General features: G+C 37.8%; 1 protein-coding gene across 4 annotated transcripts in view; it reads left to right on the top strand.

Annotated features, from left to right (window-relative positions):
* MIER1 (MIER1 transcriptional regulator) overlaps positions 1-21,115 on the top strand; it is a 60,179-nt gene that overhangs the window by 17,602 nt on the left and 21,462 nt on the right. For 2 of the 4 annotated variants that reach the window (XM_084637365.1, XM_084637363.1), the window contains exons 2-5: positions 6,973-6,997; positions 8,920-8,958; positions 11,563-11,708; positions 14,969-15,139. In XM_084637365.1, the coding sequence (XP_084493491.1) occupies positions 8,940-8,958; positions 11,563-11,708; positions 14,969-15,139 (336 nt within the window). In that variant the 5' untranslated portion in view covers positions 6,973-6,997; positions 8,920-8,939. The remainder of the gene's footprint in view (positions 1-6,972; positions 6,998-8,919; positions 8,959-11,562; positions 11,709-14,968; positions 15,140-21,115) is intronic. The other 2 variants (XM_084637366.1, XM_084637364.1) reach the window with 1 other exon arrangement.

The raw sequence follows: 21,115 nt of genomic DNA, 5'->3' as shown, positions 1-21,115 counted from the left end.
CTTCCCCCTCCCTCAGCTCTTCTGATGCCCCTAGTTTGGCTTCTCCTGCTCTCTTCAGTGAAGCTGAAACAAATAACTTGTTAGGGAAGTATTTTGTAATTTCAGCAACATTTTTCCTGCATTCCTGGAGTTGTATTTTAGTCTTTGGCTAAAAGATGCCTCAAATGAGCGCTGCACCTGTTTGTCAAATTTCAGGTTCCCATCATTAAAGCCTACATTTCTGCTCATCTTTACTATACTTGCAGCATTGACTGTGACAGAGCTGCGCACTTGACACTTGAATTTTTGTTCACAGTTTGTTATAGCTTTTACTGCTGTTACTTTAAGTATTCTGCTGTATGGTCATTTGCCGATGCATTGTTTGTTTCTGTGAGACAGACAACCCCTTCATCTGTTGTCACACAAGCACATGTTACTGCATTATTGTGTATATTGCTCCATGCATCAAGACTAGCATAGTAAGACATGGACAGCAGTCCATAAAAATGGGGCAAATAGAAATTTACTAATCAGTTGGTCCAGATAGTTCAGACATTTGCACATCATCTTCAGTCATTGCCTTCTGATGAGTATTTTTCATAATGTTGTTTCATTCTGACAACGAGGCCTTCCATCTGTTTGTTGCACTGTTTATGCTTGGTGCATGTTCCTTACTTTACACAGAGGTACAGGAATTTCTTGAAAATATTCCTAGGTAGGGTTGTTTTTACACTCAGGTGTTGAAATCAACACTGTAGAAGCTTCACTCTCAAGAATGTTGTCCCTTCTTCCCACAGGGTCCTATTTTGACAATATGTTGCTCCTTACTAGTTCCACACTTTGCTGCTTCTCCCTTGTTATGTAACTCCCCCGCCCTCATTCCCAGCCCCAGAAAAACAAAATAACAATCCAAGACTTCTACTCATGTAACCTGCATGTCTTTTGCACTGCAGTATCTTTTGTTTAGGAACAGAGAGGGAGGCAGTTGAGAAATTAATTTCTGTTTGTATCTCTGTCCATGTGCACATGCAGGGAGACAGATCAAGGCCATTTGCGTGAAGTACCTGCAATCATCCAGAAGCAAGGGCTGGTAGTTACTGGGCAGATAACTGCTCTTTTTCCCATGAGCTGGAGAGTAAGTTTCAATGATTAGTGGAATCACAAATATTCATAATTGGAGAACTGAGCCAATCAGAGCTCAGGTAAAGTGAAGCTATAAAATAGGAGTATGAGACCACCCATGTGTGCTCAGTGGATGAATCTGATGAGATGATATATGGTGTTTTCTGGAGTCAGAAACCAGGTTCCAACGCCTGCGATGACTTTGCCAGTCTCTTGTTCCCAGTAGCACGGTCCTAGGTCTCCCACAAGATCAAGCGCTTAATACAACGCACTACCTATTGTGCCATATTTATAAAGCTTGATATCAAAAGTTAGATGTTTTTCCCCTGATTCGTTCTTTATATAGAAAAGCAGCCTTTAACTCAGTTCTTTATAGAGACTCTCATGGATTCAGCATACTTTTTTTATTGTTAAAGAGATTATACATTTAGGCCTTAATATATTTTGTATTAAATTCAGATTTCATTTTAAACAGGTTCATTTTTTAAAAGAGAAACTTGTAATTTAAATAAAAAATCCTATTTAAAATCCATTTTTGGAGTGTGGGTTTTTTAACATTGATTTTTATCCACCCTGTGAGTGAGCATTCCACAAACAGGGCACTTTTAAGGGCTTAGTCTACCCATTTGGCACAATGCAAAGTCATGAATCTAGTCAAGGCAAGGGCAAAATAACGTTTTTGGGTTTCTTACAGCAAGATCTTAATTTGGGCCTAAAAGTTCAGACTCTAAAAATCCAAGCAACAGCTGTTTTCTGCTTGCTATCTCTACCATGCTGCTGTAGAGTTTCATCTCACTCAGGCATAATATTTCTCAAAGCTGCCTTGCTTCTCAACCCTTTGCCAATAAAGAAAAATCCTTTTTGGGACCTAAACCTTGTATTAAATGCGCAGACTAAGCATCCCTTGTCAGAAATGCCCTTATTTTTTGTCTTCAGCACACACAGAGATTTTGCTGAAATGGAAAGGAGCTAAAGATGGGTAGGTATTGTGTAACTTTATAGTTTGGAGTGTTTGATCTGTAGTCAGTGCATGTTCTCTCATGGCTTATTGCTTTGGTTCCATGGCTTGTGAGGCATGGCATGCTGTAGTGTAGATCTGCAGAGATGATTTTTGGAGAACATAAGTTGATTATTGGTAGCTGGACTTTTCTTTATTTATCCCCTCTTTTACCTTCAAGCAGTGAAACATTCTTCTGTTGCAGTTCACAATGCTTTTAAGCAACACCACAGAATTTAAGAAACTGGCTAGTTTCTTTGCTTCTGAGAATACCCGAGGTAGCCTCAATTAAGCTGAGCTGTTTATTATAAATTATACTTTGCTGCTACCTGCATTAGCCAGAGTTCCCACTACATATGCCCATTTCAGATTTATACCACAGGCTCTCTTCAGTAGTTCTTCTGTGAAATTTATCCTTGAAAATGAGGCTTTTATTTGGAATTTTCTTAATAGTTTTTCCCCTCCTCTCATGTTCCTCTCATTTGCATGGACTAAAATGTAATTCTGTTTACTCATTTCTTCAAGCATCGTTGACCAAGCTAAAATAAGCAGTTTGAATTTCTTACTGTGTCGGAATACTGCAGCAGGTACACAGGGGACTCATTAATTAACAATAATTGATGGACCAGTTGTGTATTGCTCAGTTTTGCAAATTTAAAGTAGGTAAACATTAAAAGCAATATTGTGCATTGAATTTTGTAAAAGTAATGTTTGTCAACAGGAAACCTCTTTCAGTACTGTGTTAAGTCCTTGCTGAAAAGTGATGGGAGAACACTGTTCCAGCCAGTTAAATTATCTAACTGAAAATTAGTGAGATTCTGCTCTGTTTTATGTGACGCAGGCATCTTTTTAAAACCTCCTTCCCAAACAGTGCACTATGGATGATCAGTGGCAATCTATTGCTTAATTTGGATATTAGTAGATTACTAATTTAATTGTCATCTATATGTGAAACATTTCAAGTATAAAGATATAATTAGGCAGGCCAAAAAAAGTGAAGAGTAACTAGCAAAATACACACAAACTAACAGCAAAAAATTAAGTACAGCAGAAGCAGGAAGCCTGCCAAACAGTCAGTGGGATTACTGGACAATTGAGGTGCTAAAAAGCACTCAAAGAGACACGGCTGTTGCAGAGAAGCTAAATGAATTCTGTGCAGTGGTCTTCACTGCATTGGCTCAGATGTGGGAATCACCCTCAGATCCTTTCTCTTTTAGGTGATGGATCTGAGGAACTGTCTCAGATTGAGGTGTTAGTAAAGGAGGTTTTTGCAAAGATTGATAAATTAAACAGTAATAAGTCATCTGGACCAGATGGTGTTCTGAAGGAACTCAGATATGAAATTGCAGAACTACTAACTGTGATAGGTAACCTATCACTTAAATTAGACTCTGCACCAGGTGACTGTAGGGTACCTAATGTAATACCGACTTTTAAAAAAGGCCCCAGAGGCAATCCTGGCTATTACAAGCGAGTAAGCCTAACTTAAGCACCATAGATGAACACAACATGTTGGGGAAGAGTCAAAAGGGCTTTTTAAAAGGGAAATCATGCCTCACCAATCTAGTAGAATTCTTTGAGGGGAGTGGATAATAAGCATGTGGATAAGGGTGATCCAGTTGGTATAGTGTACTTGAACTTTCAGAAAGTCTTTCACAAGGTCCCTCACCAAATGCTCTTAAGCAAAGTAAGCATACATGAAATAAGAGGATAGGGTCCTCTCATAGATCAATAACTAGTTAAAAGATAGGAATAAATGGGGGGAGGGATAGCTCAATGGTTTGAGCTTTGGCCTGCTAAACCCAGGGTTGTGAGTTCAATCCTTGAGGGGGCCATTTAGGGACATGGGGCAAAAATTGGGGGTTGGACTAGATGACCTCCTGAGGTCCCTTCCAACCCTGATATTCTATGATTCTAGGTTCAATTTTCAGAATAGAAAATGACAAATAGTGGGGGTCTCCCAAGTATCCGTAGTGGGACCAGTACTATTCAACATATTTATAAATGATCTAGAAAAGGGGGTAAACATTGCAAGCCAATACAGTACAGTAAATCCTCACTTATTGTTGTCCCAGTTAAAGTTGTTTTGTTATGTCGCTGATCTATTAGAAGACATGCTCATTTAAAGTTGTGCAATGCTCTCTTATAACGTTGTTTGGCAGCCACCTGTTTTGTCCACTGCTTGCTGGAAGAGCAGCCCGTTGGAGCTAGTTGGTGGGGGCTTGGAACTGGGGGGGCTGGCAGCCCCCTATCAGCTACCCTAAATTCCCTGTGTGGGAGCCACCCAGCAGGTTATCAAGTGTTGGGCAGTTCAGGTGTCTTCCCCCCCACCCCCCCTGATGCTGCTCCTGCCCTCTGCCTTGAAGCGGCTCCTGGGAGCCTCGTGCTTACTGTGCAGCGGGTGGGGGGGGAAAGAGGGGTGCTGTTGTCAGGGTGTTCCCCCTCCCCCCACTCCTGTACCCCATCTCCACAGAGTGTGTGTGGGGGATGGACACAACACAACAGGGCTCAGGATGGAGGGAGCTTGCTGGCAGCAGCTGCTGTTTCAACTTGCTGATATACTTTAAAAGGCAGCGTACTTAGAGTGGGGTCAGCATACTTGAAGGGGCAGTGCGCCTGTCTGTGTCTCTCTCTCACACTCAAGCACCACCCGGCACTTTGGAAAGTGGAGGGAGTGGTGTGCTCCAGTGGGGTAGCGTGGGTTCATCATCATGTTCAGTTTCCGCAGGGAATGTTTGCAGCCACTGCCATGCGTCTATTATGTCTTCTCCCTGCATTCGTGTTGCCTTGTAGGGTGTGAGGCTACATTAACAACAATATGTTAACCCTTGAGGGCTCAGTTGAGTGTTAGTTCACCATTTAGCAGCAAGGCATTCCCTGGGAAATATCCCACCCTCTGACTCCACCACCTCAACCAAGCTTCACAATCATCATTTCTGTGTACAATATTAAATTGTTTAAAACTTCTACGCTGTGTGTGTGTGTTTGTCTGTGTGTGTCTATACATGTCTTTTTTCTGGGGGGAAAAATTTCCCTGGAACCTAGCCCCCCCCCCCCCCCCCCCGTTTACATTAATTCTTATAGGGAAATGGGATTTGCTTAACTTCATTTTGCTTAAAGTAGCATTTTTCAGGAACATAACTACAATGTTAAGTGAGGAGTTACTGTATTACTCAAGCTAAATCCAAAGCAGACTGCAAAAAGTTACAAAGGGGATCTCACAAACTGGTGACTGGGCAACAAAATAGCAGATGAAATTGAGTGTTGATGAGTGCAAAGTAATGCACATTGGAAAACATAATCCCAATTACACATACAAAATGATGGGGTCTAAATTAGCTGTTACCATTCAAGAAAGACATCTTTGAGTCATCGTGGCTAGTTCTCTGACTGCGAGAAGCTGGAACTGGACAATGGGGTTGGATCACTCTATAATTGCCATGTTTTATTCATTCTCTCTCTAACATCTGGCACAGGCCTCTGTCAGAAGACCGGATATTGGGCTAGATGGACCATTAGTTTGACCCAGGATGACTGTTCTTAGGTGACTAAAATAGACTGTAATAGCTCCACTGAAATAAATATTTCTACGTTCACTATCTTTTTTGGTATATATGTTAATATAGTGAATCCTGTTGGCCACAATAGCCCCCATACACACACCTACAAATCTTTTTGATCTTTATAATAGGTTGTAGCTTAAGAGAAGGCAAAAATATTCAGTAAAAGCAGTAAATAGTCCTGTGGCACCTTATAGACTAACAGACGTATTGGAGCATAAGCTTTCGTGGGTTAGACGTGCATCTGACGAAGTGGGTATTCACCTATGAAAGCTTATGCTCCAGTACATCTGTTAGTCTGTAAGGTGCCACAGGACTTTTTGCCGCTTTTACAGATCCAGGCTAACATGGCTACTGCTCTGATACTTGAAAAATATTCAGTTCACTTGTGTACATCTGTAGCTCTAACACAAAACATTGTCAAGTAAACTAATGTTTTTAGCTAGTTCTTTTTAAATATTAGTATTTCACATTTGGAAAAATTGCTAATCTGAAAGCCGCTTTCTTTCCGAGTTGCATTAGAAGGTTTATTTCAATGCAATTTACGTTGGGAGAGGGGGGTTGCTGGAAATGCCTTATGCAGGTCATGGGCAGCTAAAGTGAGTCAGTATGGAGGAGGTTTAACCCTATATAGAGCATTAGAACCAACGGGGGACCTCTATAATAAAAGGTCTTTGCTGAAGTACAGACTTTTTTATATTCCAGAATTCTAAAGTATTGTTTGCAGTATAATGTCAATACAGTTCCCTGTTTTTCTGACAAACTAGCATTACACTAGTGCTTGGGCAGGACAGATGGCTTTCAAGAAAACTTTCAAAGTTCTCCCAGTTTTGGGTCACAGATTGATATATAATAGTTTGTCTCCTTCCTAAGCTTTACGGGGACTTCCTATTGCAGTTTCTGATTTTTTTTTCAAAAAAGAAAAAAAGTTTTTAGTATTTTATCTAAATATAAATTGGGCTTTTTTGTGATGTATTACTTATGATTGGGCAGAGGGGGGCTATTTACCTTGGTTTCAGAATGGCTGTATTTTATACTCTAAGGAACTCAATGATTGCTTCACAAAATGGGGAATTCTTCCCATTATCATTTGGTTAAAAATAACAAGGCTGAAAGTATAAAGAAGGAAATGAATCTTGTTTGTCATTTTAAACCTACTTAGAATGGCCACAATATTTCTGATATATTGGTGAGAAAGTGACTGTCAATGCACTGCTTATTTATAATCTTTTGTATCAGATCAGCTATTGAATTCACCTTCTATGTTTGTTTGTACAGACTTAATATGGAAAAACTATTTTTTTTTCTTTTTAGCCTTCTCTTCAGTCTTCAAGCCCAGGTAAAAAATTTAATATAATATTATGTTTGAGAGGGAGGGGAACACTTCAGTAAAATGCCAGTCATTACCTTCTATTTTTTTAATATTATTGTTGTTGGAATTAACAGTTCAAAGTTGAAATTAGAGGCATTGCATATTCCCTGTTACTACAGGTTTATCACTGTTGTATGGTTCTAATTAGGTTTGTTAATTGAATAGTTAAATCATTTTTAAATCTTAAAAATAACATACACCTTTGAAAGTGTCTTTCCTATGCATCTTATGTTGTTTTACCTAAACCATTAGACTGTGAAGATGACAGCTTCCAATTTGATTTTTAATCATTGTTACATTTTGGCATACTTTAATTATTTGTAGTGATTGTAATTAGTTCTAGTTACTTGAATATCTTTTATATTTTTCCTTTGAGAGAGACACAGGAATATGTATACTAACTGTATTTTTCATTTGCATACAGCACAAAACCACTACACAATTTGACATAATTGGCAGCCTTTGTTTAGTAGATGACCAGTACTGAAATTGCAGAAATTTATGTGGGTCAAGATTAAGGTCAATTTACAGAGCATTGTAGTTTGCATAGCAGCTACTTGTACTATGTCTAGTACTTGACTAGTGACAGTTATATTTGTCCCATGTTTTCCCATGCATGAAATTCACTCACATTAGCAGGAAAAACAAAGTTGTATCAGGAAAAACAATAGCTTTTTTCACTGATCCTGCACTCTGTGGACTGTAATCAATAGGAACATATTTGCTTATATGGGTTACTGAAAAACAGGAATTTCCATTACATCTCTTTTTAAAAACTGGTTGGTGTCTGATGTTCTGATATGATTAACTCATTTATGCTGAGCTTTTTAGTGTGCAGTATAGTAATAAATACTGAGTTTTTGATTTTTCACACCTTGCTACTACAGTAACCAGTGTTAATTATATAACGCTTTGTCCAAGATGATTGACCTTGTCAAGATTAACATCCTAGTAATTGAAATGCAAGCCTTCCAACACGAGCAGCTTCACTTTTTGTTGGACTACCTTGTCTTGAACAGTTATACCACTTAACTATGCTTTAGCAATAAAAGCAGTACAAACCCTTAATGTAGATACAGTTATATCAGTATAAGGCCTTTTATACTTCTATAACTATATCCACGCTAGGGGCTGTACTGGTATAGCTGTTTCAGCAAAAAATCACACCTACATATACTGGAGTTCTGTGAGAAACTGCAGTTTCTTTTAGAATTAGTGTCAGTGGATATTTTTGCTACTTCAGGTAATTAATATGTTGCTTTTGGTTATGAAATCATCTGTTCAGCAAATAGATGTTTTCTTCACATTATGGTGAGATCATTTCAGATGAAAGCGAGACTCGACTCTGGTGCAAGTCCTACAAAAGATCAGGTTTTGGCATTGGAAGCTACTGCATCAACAAAAGCAATCAAATCCTTAATTTTTAAGATTTTACAGAGCATCATTTTCAGTAGTGTTCTTTCGTGTAGTGAAAATACCAAACAAAATAATTCAGTAGATTATGTAATTTTACAGCAGCTTGCATGACTACCTGGAAGAATCAGGTATTATTTTAATAAACATTTCCAACTTTTTACATGTTAAAGGAATGAAAATATCACTTATAAATTTATGTTTTGAACAGTTTTTTTTTCTTGGAGAGCTCATCTTTCTGTGATGGAAATTGTCACCTGCAGTAATTTCATAACCTGAAGACATTTACTAAGCTTCCCGTTGCAAACTAGATGCTAAATTTCACTGTCAATATCCGTGGACTACAACATATTTGAAAATTTAAATCTTGTTAAAACTCATTTAATGATACTTGATGCACTTTATATTTTAAAATGGATTTATAAACATTAATCCTCATAACACCATTGTGAGCTACGTATTATCACTTTTTACAGATTTGGAAACTGAAACACAGATGAAGTTACTTGCCCAAGGCAAGTAGTTAAAAGTGCTGGGATTATAAATCAATAGTTCGTTGGTTTCAGCATTGTGCTCAGTCTGTTAGCAGTCAGCCTTTCATTTATTTTTTCACTTGTTACTGCTAGTTGTTACTATATCTAGACTTTTTTTTTTTTTTTTTTTTTTTTTTTTTTTACAAAGAATCATGCAAAAGGGGGAAAAAACAAAAAATAGGTAGAAAATTGCCTGAATGTTAAGGTCTTGACCTAATGTGCAAAGTCTTAAAACTTCCTTCTAATCTGTAATTATGAATAACAGTACTCCATTCATGTCCTTTCAGTTTTAAGAATGGTACCTTCCAAGAAGCCACAAAAATTCCCTTCATATACATCCTGGTCAATATTTCTAGTAATTTACCCAATGTAGAACTCTGGTGCAGGCTGTTGAATAAGGCTGTTGAGCGGGAGAGGGATAGCTCAATGGTTTGAGCTTTGGCCTGCTAAACCCAGGGTTGTGAGTTCAATCCTTGAGGGGGCCATTTAGGGATCTGGGGTAAAAATTGGGGATTAGTCCTGCTTTGAGCAGGGGGGTTGGACTAGATGACCTCCTGAGGTCCCTTCCAACCCAGATATTCTATGATTCAGCCTTTGAATACTCCAACCCTAAATTATCGGTTGCATAGAGATTAAGCTGAGAGCTACATGGAGCAACAGCTGATGTCATGCAACTGTGCAGTACTTTGAAAACTGAATAGTCAAACCCTCACCTCTGATTCTTTCTATAGCTTTTGACCATCTAAACAGAATATGAACCTCTCCTTTGAATAAATAGGGTAGTTGAATTCTTCAGAACTTTAGACTTTGCAAACATCTTCGTGTCTAGATTTTATTTTAGTTTTTGGTTTGGGTATTGGTGACATTTTTATTAATACCAAGTAGGGCTGTTGATTAATCGCAGCTAACTCACTTGATTAACTCAAAAAATTAATTGCGATTAATTGCAGTTTTGATTGCACTGTTAAATAATGGAATACCAATTGAAATTTAATAAATATTTTTTGATTTTTTTCTACATTTCCAAATATATTGATTTCAGTTACACCACAGAGTTCAAAGTGTACAGAGCTCACTTTATATTATTTTTTATTACAAATATTTGCACTGTAAAAATGATAAAATAAATAGTATTTTTCAGTTCACCTCATACAAGTACTGTAATGTAATCTCTTTATTGTGAAAGTGCAATTTACAAATGTAGATTTTTTTTTTGTTTGTTACATAACTGAACTCAAAACCAAAACATGGTAAAACTTTAGAGCCTACAAGGCCACTTGGTCCTACTTCTTGTTCAGCCAATTGCTAAGACAAATAAGTTTGTTTACATTTACGGGAGATACTGCTGCCTATTCTCAATTACAGCGTCACCATAAAGTGAGAACAGATGTTCACATGGGATTTTTGTAGCTAGCATTGCAAGGTATTTATGTGCAAGATATGCTAAACATTCATATGTCCCTTCATACTTCAACCACCATTCCAGAGGACATGCTTGTATGCTGATGATGCTTGTTTAAAAAATAAAGCGTTAATTAAATTTGTGCTGAACTCCTTGGAGGGGAGAATTGTATGGCTCAGGCTCTGATTTAACCCACATTCTGCCGTATATTTCATGCTATAGTAGTCTCAGATGATGACTCGGCACATGTTCTTCCTTTTAAGAACACTTTCGCAACAGATTTGATAAAAAGCAAAGAAGGTACCAATGTGAGATTTCTAAGCATAGCTACAGCACTCAACCCATGGTTTAAGAATCTGAAGTACCTTCCAAAATCTGAGAGGGACGAGGTGTGTAGCATGCTTTCAGAAGTCTTAAAAGAGCAACACTCCAATGCGGAAACTACAGAACCCGAACCACCAAAAAGAAAATCAACCTTCTGCTGGTGGCATTTGATTCAGATGATGAAAATGAACATGTATCGGTCCGCACTGCTTTGGACTGTAATTGAGTAGAATCCGTCATCAGTATGGACGCATGTCCTCTGGAATGGTGGTTGAAGCATGAAGGGACATATAAATCTTCAGCGCATCTGACATGTAAATATATTGCAAAGCCGGCTACAACCGTGCCAGGCAAATGCCTGTTCTCACTTTCAGGTGACATTCTGAACAAGAAGCAGGCAGCATTATCTCCTGCAAATGTAAACAAACTTGTTTGAGCGATTGGCTGAACAAGAAATAGGATTGAGTAGACTTGTAGGCTCTAAAATTTTACATGGTTTTATTTTTTTGTACATAATTCTATATTTGTAAGTTCAACTTTCATGATAGAGATTGTACTATAGTACTTGTATTAGCTGAATTGAAAAATACTATTTTATTTTTTGCAGTGCAAATATTTGTAATCAAAAATAAATATAAAGTGAGCACTGTACACTTTGTATTCTGTGTTGTAATTGAAATCCATATATTTGAAAATGTAGAAAAATCCAAAAATATTTAAATAAATGGTATTCTATTACTGTTTAACAGTGCGATTAATCGCGATTAATTTTTTTTAATCGCTTGACAGCCCTAATACCAAGCTAACTCCTTAAACCCATGATGTGATTGATCAACTTCTTTTCAAATTTTTTATACTAGGAGGTTCAGCAACATCTGATGACCATGAATTTGACCCGTCTGCTGATATGCTGGTTCATGATTTTGATGATGAACGGACATTAGAAGAGGAGGAAATGATGGAAGGAGAAACAAACTTCAATTCTGAAATAGAGGATCTTACAAGGGTAAATGGCACTTATGGGTTATAAAACAAAAATACCATTTATGCAAGATGGTTACATTTTGTTGGGTTTTGATCCCAAATACATTGGTGAACAAATAAATCCTAGGAATGGTGACCCGTTGAGGTACTTTTTCAGTTCTCAAAATCTGTAGCAAAGAAGCTATGTACATAATAGACTGTAATGCTTGTTGAGGTATAGTTTTTTTGTTTATACCTATTGGTGTAGATGTCAAATTTTAGACTTATCGTAAACAAAGTGTGCTCTAGCTAAATGTTTGTTTTACATAAATTGATTATTCCCTGTTTGTTTGATTAGTACATGTTAGTTTCAAATTTCTATAAATAAACTCCTTCATCCCATAACTTTTTTTAATTTGACATTTTAAATTCTTTGTACAAACATTCATCCTCATACCACTCCTGTGATGAAGTAAGTAGTATTTGCCCCATTCTGTAGGTGGGGAAACTGAGACAGGGATTAAGTAATTTGCCCAAGGCCACGTAATGAGTTCTCAGCAGAGCTGAGATTAGAACGCCAATTAATGATGATTATGCATACATCTTAAAATGTGTACTGAAAATAATTGCATTCTAAGAATTATTTTTTTTATCTTGGGCTCTTGCTGGCATTTAAATACTGCTTTAAGTGATCTCTTAGGGGATATGAGCTTGGCAGAATTTTGACTTGAATTGCAACTGGTTAGTCAGGAACAATACTTCGTGGTTTAAGCATGTTCATAATGAATTCTAAACTAGTTCAAATGCAGTCTGTGATTTCATGGGTTGAAAGGCTTTCAGCACATGTAATTATCTTCAAATTTATATATAAGTACAATTTTCTTCAACTACAGTAAATCACTACCAGTTTAACTTTTAAAAAGCTTATTTAGCCTGTTTAATCTTCAGTAACAATAATGAATTGTCACTTACATTTGTAATTGCAGGTTTGATATTAAAGATGAAAATGAAGTTAAGTAAATCAGTTTATTACAAATTTAGAGACGCTTTGGGTGAAAGGGTGAATTCTGGGAAATAGGATTCCTCAAGTGTGTAGAGAGAGCTTTCAATACAATTGCTTTCCTTCCTTATATTTTATATAACATTTTAAAAGGGTCAGCTTGGTGGTATAGTTGTGTACTGCCTGGTGATGCCATGGCAGCGATCAAAGGTCAGGACCAGAGTTTGTTCCTTGGCAGGAGTTGGAAACTCTGGTGGGTCTCCATGTTTTGACTTTCTGCTGAGCAAGACAATGAGCAGTGGTGCTGTTTAGATCTAGAGGGAGCCATGTGCTACTCCTCTGTAGAGGAAGGATGTTATAAATTGGCCCTGTACTCCACTGTACAGTTATCAGCCTGTTGTGAATGGATCCTTCTTGGATCCAAGCCAACTAGGTCAGGGCAGAATTTAGTCACTGGTTCTAGCTCTGGAACACTCTTTCTAGGCTCAGATCTCGTCTGATGCTCTTCCTTGAGATGTGGAATGCCACCATCCAGCTTCTGTATATCCTGAAACCAGTGTCAGACCTCCCAAGTCACATGCTCCATGAGTTCCACCTAGGTAGGGGGCACTCCAAGCTTACTAGTTTAATCCTTTCAGAGACAGTGTAGTAGGAAAGAAAGGAACGCAAGTTTAGCAAAGGAATTGCTTAACCAAAGTGACTTTACTTTTAAAGCATTCAAGAGTTATAGATCTTTGAAAATAACAAAGTCCAGAGACATGCCATCCCCTAGTCTGAGCTCACCCCTATTTATGAGTCCATGGTTTGTCAGCATCTGAGGCTGGGCAGTCCCTCTTGAAGTTCACATGTGGTGGTGATTGGCCCACTATGGAGAGGATACCATCCGTGGTCTTAAATAGGGCCTCAGACTCTGGGCCATGTGCTCAAAATAAGAAGCTCCAGATCTAACAGTCATGTTTCTGTTCTCCCTCCCACCCTACCTTTGTAGGTCCCATGTAGAAAAAAACATTGTTTCATGGGGGTGGGCCAGTAGCTGAGAAATGAAGTGATGGCCCTAGATTGCAGTCTTGATGTATCTCAGTTATAGTCTCTTCGAGGTGTCCTACACCTTTCCTGGGCAGGGTAGCGCTCTGGGATACAATAACTGCCCTGGGGAAAGTTCAGACTTGTGCAGTTACAGTGCTTATATTTCTACAAATAGGACAACATAGAGATCATAATCTGATACCAGCTGACCCCCACCTTGTCACAAATGGTTGCTAGAACCCAAAGCTTTTTGGAGTGTAATGGGGTAAGGCAGGCTCAGAGAATCCACCAAAGTAAAGAGAGACAAGGTGGGTGAGGTAATATCTTTCACTGGACTACTGTTGGTGGGAGAGGCAAGCTTTCGAGCTGTACAGAGTTCTTCAAAAGAAGAAGAATGAATATGTAAAAATTTTGCCATGTTACTCAACTGATCTGCTGCTTGTGTCCTGTCTACTGGCTTCATGATAAAATATGTTTTTACTTTTTTTTGCTTTTTGGAGTACTGCAGTGCGAAGGGATTGTCAGCTGGGTTCTTTGCTTCTTTGTTTATCAACAGAACGGTTACTAACTTCCAATAACAGGGCCAACCAGATGCATCACCATTGTGCATCACCATTTGAGGCAGTGAGATTACATAGGTGTTAGAGGGTATAATTTGGCCAGCAGAATGAAAGATCCAGTGCTGAATTTGCTGGGCTGACAGTTAATGTTTTGTATTAAACTGAACATAACTGATGATTTAAAAAAAAAATTGGGAGCCATATGTAGTCCTCTTTCAGAGTAGAACCTCTTTTTTAAATATAAAGACCTAAAAATGGACAAATATTTTGAGGGTTACTTTTAACTGCACATTTGTAGACTATTTTTAGTAGTTTGATTTTTAAAAAGTAGTGCAACAGTGTGCTCAATAGTATTTACCTCTTGCATGTGATGAAGAGCTGAGGGGTATCTGTGTGAACAGTGACCTGCTAGTCAGTATTGTGCATAATTTGGGAATATGTATGCAAAATCAGGTTTAAATTCCTACATTGCTAGAAGTTGCAAGTCCTGCCATATGTTGTTCAAGAAGTAATTTTCCACAGATTTGTAAGGTTTCCAATCTTTTCCCAATGATCAAATGCTTATGTTAGCTGAGATGGTCTTAACACATGCATTCCTCACATATTTACCCATGCTAGGTTATGTGTAAAATACATATCTTAAAAATGTGGAGAAGGTCTGTGTAATGTGAAATGTCTTTGTGGAAGTCAAAACTTTGCTTGGTGGATGTTATTCAGGAAGGTGAAATGCCAATTAATGAACTACTTAGCCTTTATGGCTATGATGGTACAGTCCCACTTCCAGAAGAGGAAGATGATGAAGATGACGAGGAAGAGGAGGAAGAGGAAGGAGAAGATGATGAAGATGTTGATAATGACGACAACAGTGGGTGTAGTGGAGAAAACAAAGTAAGTGACTGTATTAATTGGAAATATTTTCCCATTCAGTTGTCTAGTACCCTGTCCTGAAATTCAGAACTAGTTTGCATGCTCCTTCTAGTTTAGTCACTAATAGTACATAAAAGCCCTTCATGGATATGCAAGATGCCAAACCAAAGCAGAACATAAAAACCTGCCATACTGGGTCAGACCAATGGTCCATCTACCCCAGTATCCTGTCTTCTGACAGTGGGCAATGTCAGGTGTTTCAGAAGGAATGAACAGAATGGGCAATCATTGAGTGATCCATCTCCTGTCATTCGCTCCCAGCTTCTGACAGTCAGAGGCTAGGGACACCCAGAGCATGGAGTTGCATCCCTGACCCTCTTGGCTAATAGCCATTGTTGGATCTATCCTCCATGAACTTATCTAGTTCTTTTCTGAACTCCATTATAGTTTTGGCCTTCACAACATCCCTTGGCAATGAGTTTCACAGGTTGACTGTGCATCGTGTGAAGAAGTACTTCCTTTTGTTTGTTTCAAGACTACTGCCTATTAATTTCATTGGATGATCCCCAGTTCTTGTGTTATGTGAATGAGTAAATAACACTTTCTCTACACTAGTCACAATTTTATAGACCTTTATTATATCCCCTCTAGTCATCTCTTTTCCAAGTTGAAAAGTCCCAGTCTTTCTTTTCTCCTACTGAAGCTGTTCCATGCCCTTAATCATTTTTGTTGCCCTTCTCTGTACCTGTTTCAATTCTAATGTCACCTTTTTGAGGTGGGATGACCAGAATTGCATATAGTATTCAGAGTATGGGCATAGCATGGATTTATATAGTGGCATTTTGATATTTTCTGTCTTATCTGTTCCTTTCCTAATGGTTTCCAATGTTAGCTTTTTTGACAGCCGCTGCACATTGAGCGGATGTTTTCAGAGAGCTATCCACAATGAGTCCAAGATCATTTAGTGGTGACAGCTAATTTTTAGACCCCATGATTTTGTATGTATAGTTCAGATTGTTTTCCAGTTTGCATTATTTTGCATTTAGCAACATTTTGAATTTATCTGATATTTTGTTGCCCAGTCACCTAGTTTTGTGAGATCCCTTTGTAACTCTTCACAGTCTGTTTTCAACTTAACCATCTAGAGTAATTTTGTATTGTCTGCAAATTTTGCCACCTCACTGTTTACCCCTTTTTCTGGTTCATTTATGAATATCTTGAAAATCATTGGTCCCAGGACAGATCCCTGGGGGATCCCACTTTTTACCTCTCTCCATTCCAAAAATTGATAATTTATTCCTACTCTTTGTTTTCTGTCTTCTAACCAGTTACTGATCCATGAGAGGACCTTCCCGCTTATTCCAAGCACTTACTTTGCTTCAGAGCGTTCAGTGAGGGACCGTGTCAAAGGCTTTCTGAAAGTCCAAGTACATTATATCACCCGTATCCTCATCTCTGTTTGTTTGCCCCCTCAAAGAATTCTAGTAGATTGGTGAGGCATGATTTCCCTTGATGAAAGCCATGTTGACTCTCCCCCAGCAAATCATGTTCATCTAGGTATCTGATCATTCTGTTCTTTACTATAGTTTCAACCAATTTGCCTGGTATTGAAGTTAGGCTTACCAGCCTGAAATTGCCAGGATTGCCTCAGGAGCCTTTTTTTAAAAAAACAGGTGTTGCATTAGCTATCCTCCAGTCATCTAGTACAGAAGCTGAAACAGAAATAGTTTGCACTATGTTGGGAGGCAAATCTATTATGAATACTTGCAAGAATACTGTACTCTTAAATACTGCAGAATTGATTTCAAAAGGTCTCCAAATAGAAATGTGGAAGAAGTAACAAATGGTACAGCCTCTTTGCGTAAGAGGTCCACGTGGCACAAACCTGAGTTGGTTTTATCAGAGGGCTGAATTAGGTGTTACTCCCCTCATCCCTCTTGCTTTATATCCAGTTGTAGTTTAAGGATCAACTACTAATGAGCTTTGGCCCTTTTACACATGTTGAACCATAACTGTTGTCTGCCAAGTTTCTTGCAGCTTCCTCTAATACCTAGTCACTGTCAGATCCAGAATAAACTCGTCTAGATGGATCAGCAGTCTGACCCAGTCCAGCAATTTCTATTCTCCTGTAAAAAGCACTTTTACTTGAACTTTGCTCACTTGTTCAGGAGTGAGCTCTAAACATCTACTCCATCCCATAAACCCTTGCTGTAATTCATCTTTATAGCATCCAGAATTGATGCTGAGATCAATTATAAATTGCACAGTGCAGCATTATATACAACAGGATTATAGTCTGCTTTAAAACATAGTGTCTGACTCATCTGAAAACAATCTATTTTATATATTTGAGCATATCACTATGGATATGATGATTTTATTGATCAGGTGTGGTACTGAAACAAAAAGTCATCCCATGATGGTTGCAGATGGCCTGAATTTCTGAAATTAACCATTTTAAATCACTCTTGACCGACGTATTAAAGACTGACAGTGATTGTTTCTCTATAATTAATAGTTGAAAATAAATATGATCAAATATTTTGTGAGAATATATCATTATAATCATGGCCTCTTTAAAATGCAGTCCTATGAACTCTTAAGATAAACGAACATCTTTTATTTTAGAAGGCATTTTTCTGCTTGCAGTTCTCCAGACCCTGCCTTTAACTATAGTTGTAATTATTCTGTTTCTGATTTCTTCTATACTGTCATGACATAATCATAACTTGGTCATTGTTGGTGGCCTTTTAAAGCATATAATCTTACAGTATTACAGTTGTAATGTAAAATCCTTTGTATGGTTAATACCAACAGGATTGAGGGAGGTTAGGAAGCTTAGTATGGATTGAAAAAGGAAATATTGTCCATAATATAAATAATGTACTGTTTATTATAGCACTCACAACTGAGGATCTATCTTACCCATTTTATAGATATGGAAACTAAAGCATAGACAGGTTAAGTGACTTGCACAAAGTTGCATGATAGGTGTAAGGGTAATGAGATATAAATATATGGCCAGGATCACCTGTGCCTTTGAGGTTATTTAGCCTTGTTGCTGTTTTGAGAAAGAAACCAGTTTGGTATGATTTATGGATTCTATTAAGATAATGTGAAAGCAAATATAATTTAAATCAACATATTACTGGCTAAATTAATATAATTTTCATAAACAGGATGGAACAATATGATGATTAAATCTAAGACTACACAGTCTTACAGAGGTTGAATTGATTGATCAAGATATTAATAACATGAAATGGGATCAACAGTTGACCAAATGATCAAATCAACACAGTTAGTCATATCAGGAGATCAATGAAATACATGATGAATCTTTGGTCTACTTTTGATTGCTTTGGTCTAATTTCAGCTCTTGGGTTTAGTATGTGGATGAGGTGTTGGTATCCTGTGATACACAACAGGTCAAACTAGTCAATCTGGTGGTCCCTTCTAGCCATAAACTCTGACTCTAACCTTACACATACTAACCCATACAGTCAAGGAGGTGCAGTTTTTCTCAGCTTTTGAACTCTTATTATACTCCTTCAAAGCACCGTTAATTGAGTGATGTACTCTATTTACTCCCCTTCTGGCTAACTTATGTACTTTAATACAATGGTGATCAGCAACTCACGATTCCCCTAGTGGGTAGAGTAATTTAATGCTGATACCTTTAAGAATGAAGGGTTACACTCTGATCTGTCACCTGCTTAGAATTTGAGTTGGTATCTAATTGTGTTCTTTTTAATATAAATTTACATAGTGCTACTACTTAAACATCTACATGCTCTCATACATTCACACGTTAGAAAGGTTAGCCCTCTTACCACAGCAAGAAGTTAGTTATGACACAAACTGTCAGTTCTCTAATTAAATGGTTGCCTTTACTTTTGTCCAGACCTAAGGACACAAGCTAAGGACACAGCTGTTTTTGAGGTCCTGTAATGTAAATCCGATTTAAAATAAAGCAAATTAAAGTTTATACATGCTAGGCCAGACTACAGTAGGTCCTCTTGCCTTACTTGGGTGTTTGGCTGAGCAAAGAATAGAGCTCTTTGACATGAACTCTTACATGTTCGGTCTCTGTTCAAAGTATGAGTGAAATCCTAGCAGCAATTTTAATTAAAAGATTAAAATATGTTGTAAAATTCTAACTATACTTCTAAAAATAGGGCTATAGCTAAAATGTCCAAAACCTGGCATTTGCTTACTTCTTAAGGAGCATTAGTGCCTTAAGTCAACCTCAATTTTTTGTTAAAACCTATCAAAGTTCTGACCGTTTGAAAAGTGCATACTGAATAGAGCCCCAACTTCGCAAGCTCTTGTGTGTGGCTAGACCTTCTGTACCCTTGTCAATATTCCATTGACACTTGCATGCCTTGTATCAATGAAGCTCTTGCCCACATGTATTCGTTTACAGGTTTGGAGCCTTTGGATGGAATGCACTGAGTACATGAGCAGCTCTTTAAAGCATGAAAGTTTGTTCTTGTGATTTAAAAGCTCCCCTGTAAAAATTGCCAAATCCGTGCAAGTTGAATAACTCTGAGACAAGAAATTTTTAAGGTTCGGATATTGTACTTAAGGAAACAAACAAAGCCATAGAAAACCGATCGAGGGTGGGGTGGGCTCTATTTAATGCAACATAGAGGGTGGAAATTTAAAAGGAATGACAGTACATTAAAAGTTCCCATTGAACCATTGAGTTGGCTGTGTTGCATTTGGACTATTTTTGATTTCCCGTTTACTTATTAAACTTGCAGCTTATTTTCTGCTTTGTCATTAAAAGCATACAGGATGTGCATAATGTGTCTGAGATGTTTCAACAAATAAGTTTGAGCAAGTTGCATTAGTTATCTTCACCAAATGCATAAATCAATCCACTAACTCATTTTTTTCAACCCTTCTCATGTAACTTTCTTTAATTCTAATATCTCCCACTATGGTGGTTTCATTTCTGTCAAGCATCTGTTCTTTTAATATTTGATCTTTTTACCATTTTTACTTAACTCAGTGATGTTAGAATTGGAGTATGCTGATACGTTCTTCTTGTGGGGTGAAATCTAATTATTGAAGGTTTTTATGATAACCTCACACCTTGAAGAGTAACTTTTTTTGGCTACGTCTACACTACAAGCTAGGGGTGTGATTCCCAGCTCACATACACATACTTAGTGCAGGTATAAATAGTAGCATTTCTGCAGTAGCGTGGGCAATAGCACATCTTAGCTGTGCCAAGTACATGCCCGCATGCGGTTCAAGCAGGTTTATACTTGGCACGGCTGAGCCATGCTGCTGCTGTCTGTGCTGCTGTGGCTACGCTAACTATTTTTTACTCATGCCCGCTCTCTGTATGTGTATGCGAGCTGGGAATCTCACCCCTAGCTTGTAATGTAGATGTAGCCTTCCACGTGACTAGAAATGGTTATCCAGTGTTTCCTAATCCTGATATTAAAAAAAAATCCAAAATTCTGGGGGAATGGTTTTAAAGATAGGGGTATACTTTAAGAGCAAGAGAGCTGTAAAGAACTCTATGCCTTTATAATTTCCAATTTTTTTAGCTTATTGTGCATAACTTACTCCATCAAACAAAAAAAACCTCACTACTTAAAAGTGAAGGGAATTTTTACCATTCAGTGTTTGTCTGTAGATTCACTGACACATTTTGAGTGCCCAGTATGAGAATTTTGTGAAAAGCTAGTGGTTCACATGAATTAGCTTGTGAAATTGACCTATCCCTTGGTTCTAAGATCCACAAGCTGCATATCCTTACAAACAGCTTAACAAAAAATTAGGGGTGTACACCCGGAATTGCTCCTAGCGAAACATAGAATTACTCAGTAATAGAAATCCAACATATCCCCATCCCATACCAAAGCGTGATTAAGTATAGGATAGTTCACATAAGTGTGACAATACTTATTGTTGCTCATGGTATTAAACTTTAACCCTAAATTTCCATGTTGGAAAAACTAGATACAGTGCTTAATTCTG

The sequence above is a fragment of the Lepidochelys olivacea genome (genome assembly GCF_965140295.1).
Source record: "Lepidochelys olivacea isolate rLepOli2 genome assembly, chromosome: 8".
Taxonomy (NCBI): domain Eukaryota; kingdom Metazoa; phylum Chordata; order Testudines; family Cheloniidae; genus Lepidochelys; species Lepidochelys olivacea.
Note: the sequence above shows the minus strand (reverse complement) of the source record. Positions and strands in the feature narration are given on the sequence as shown.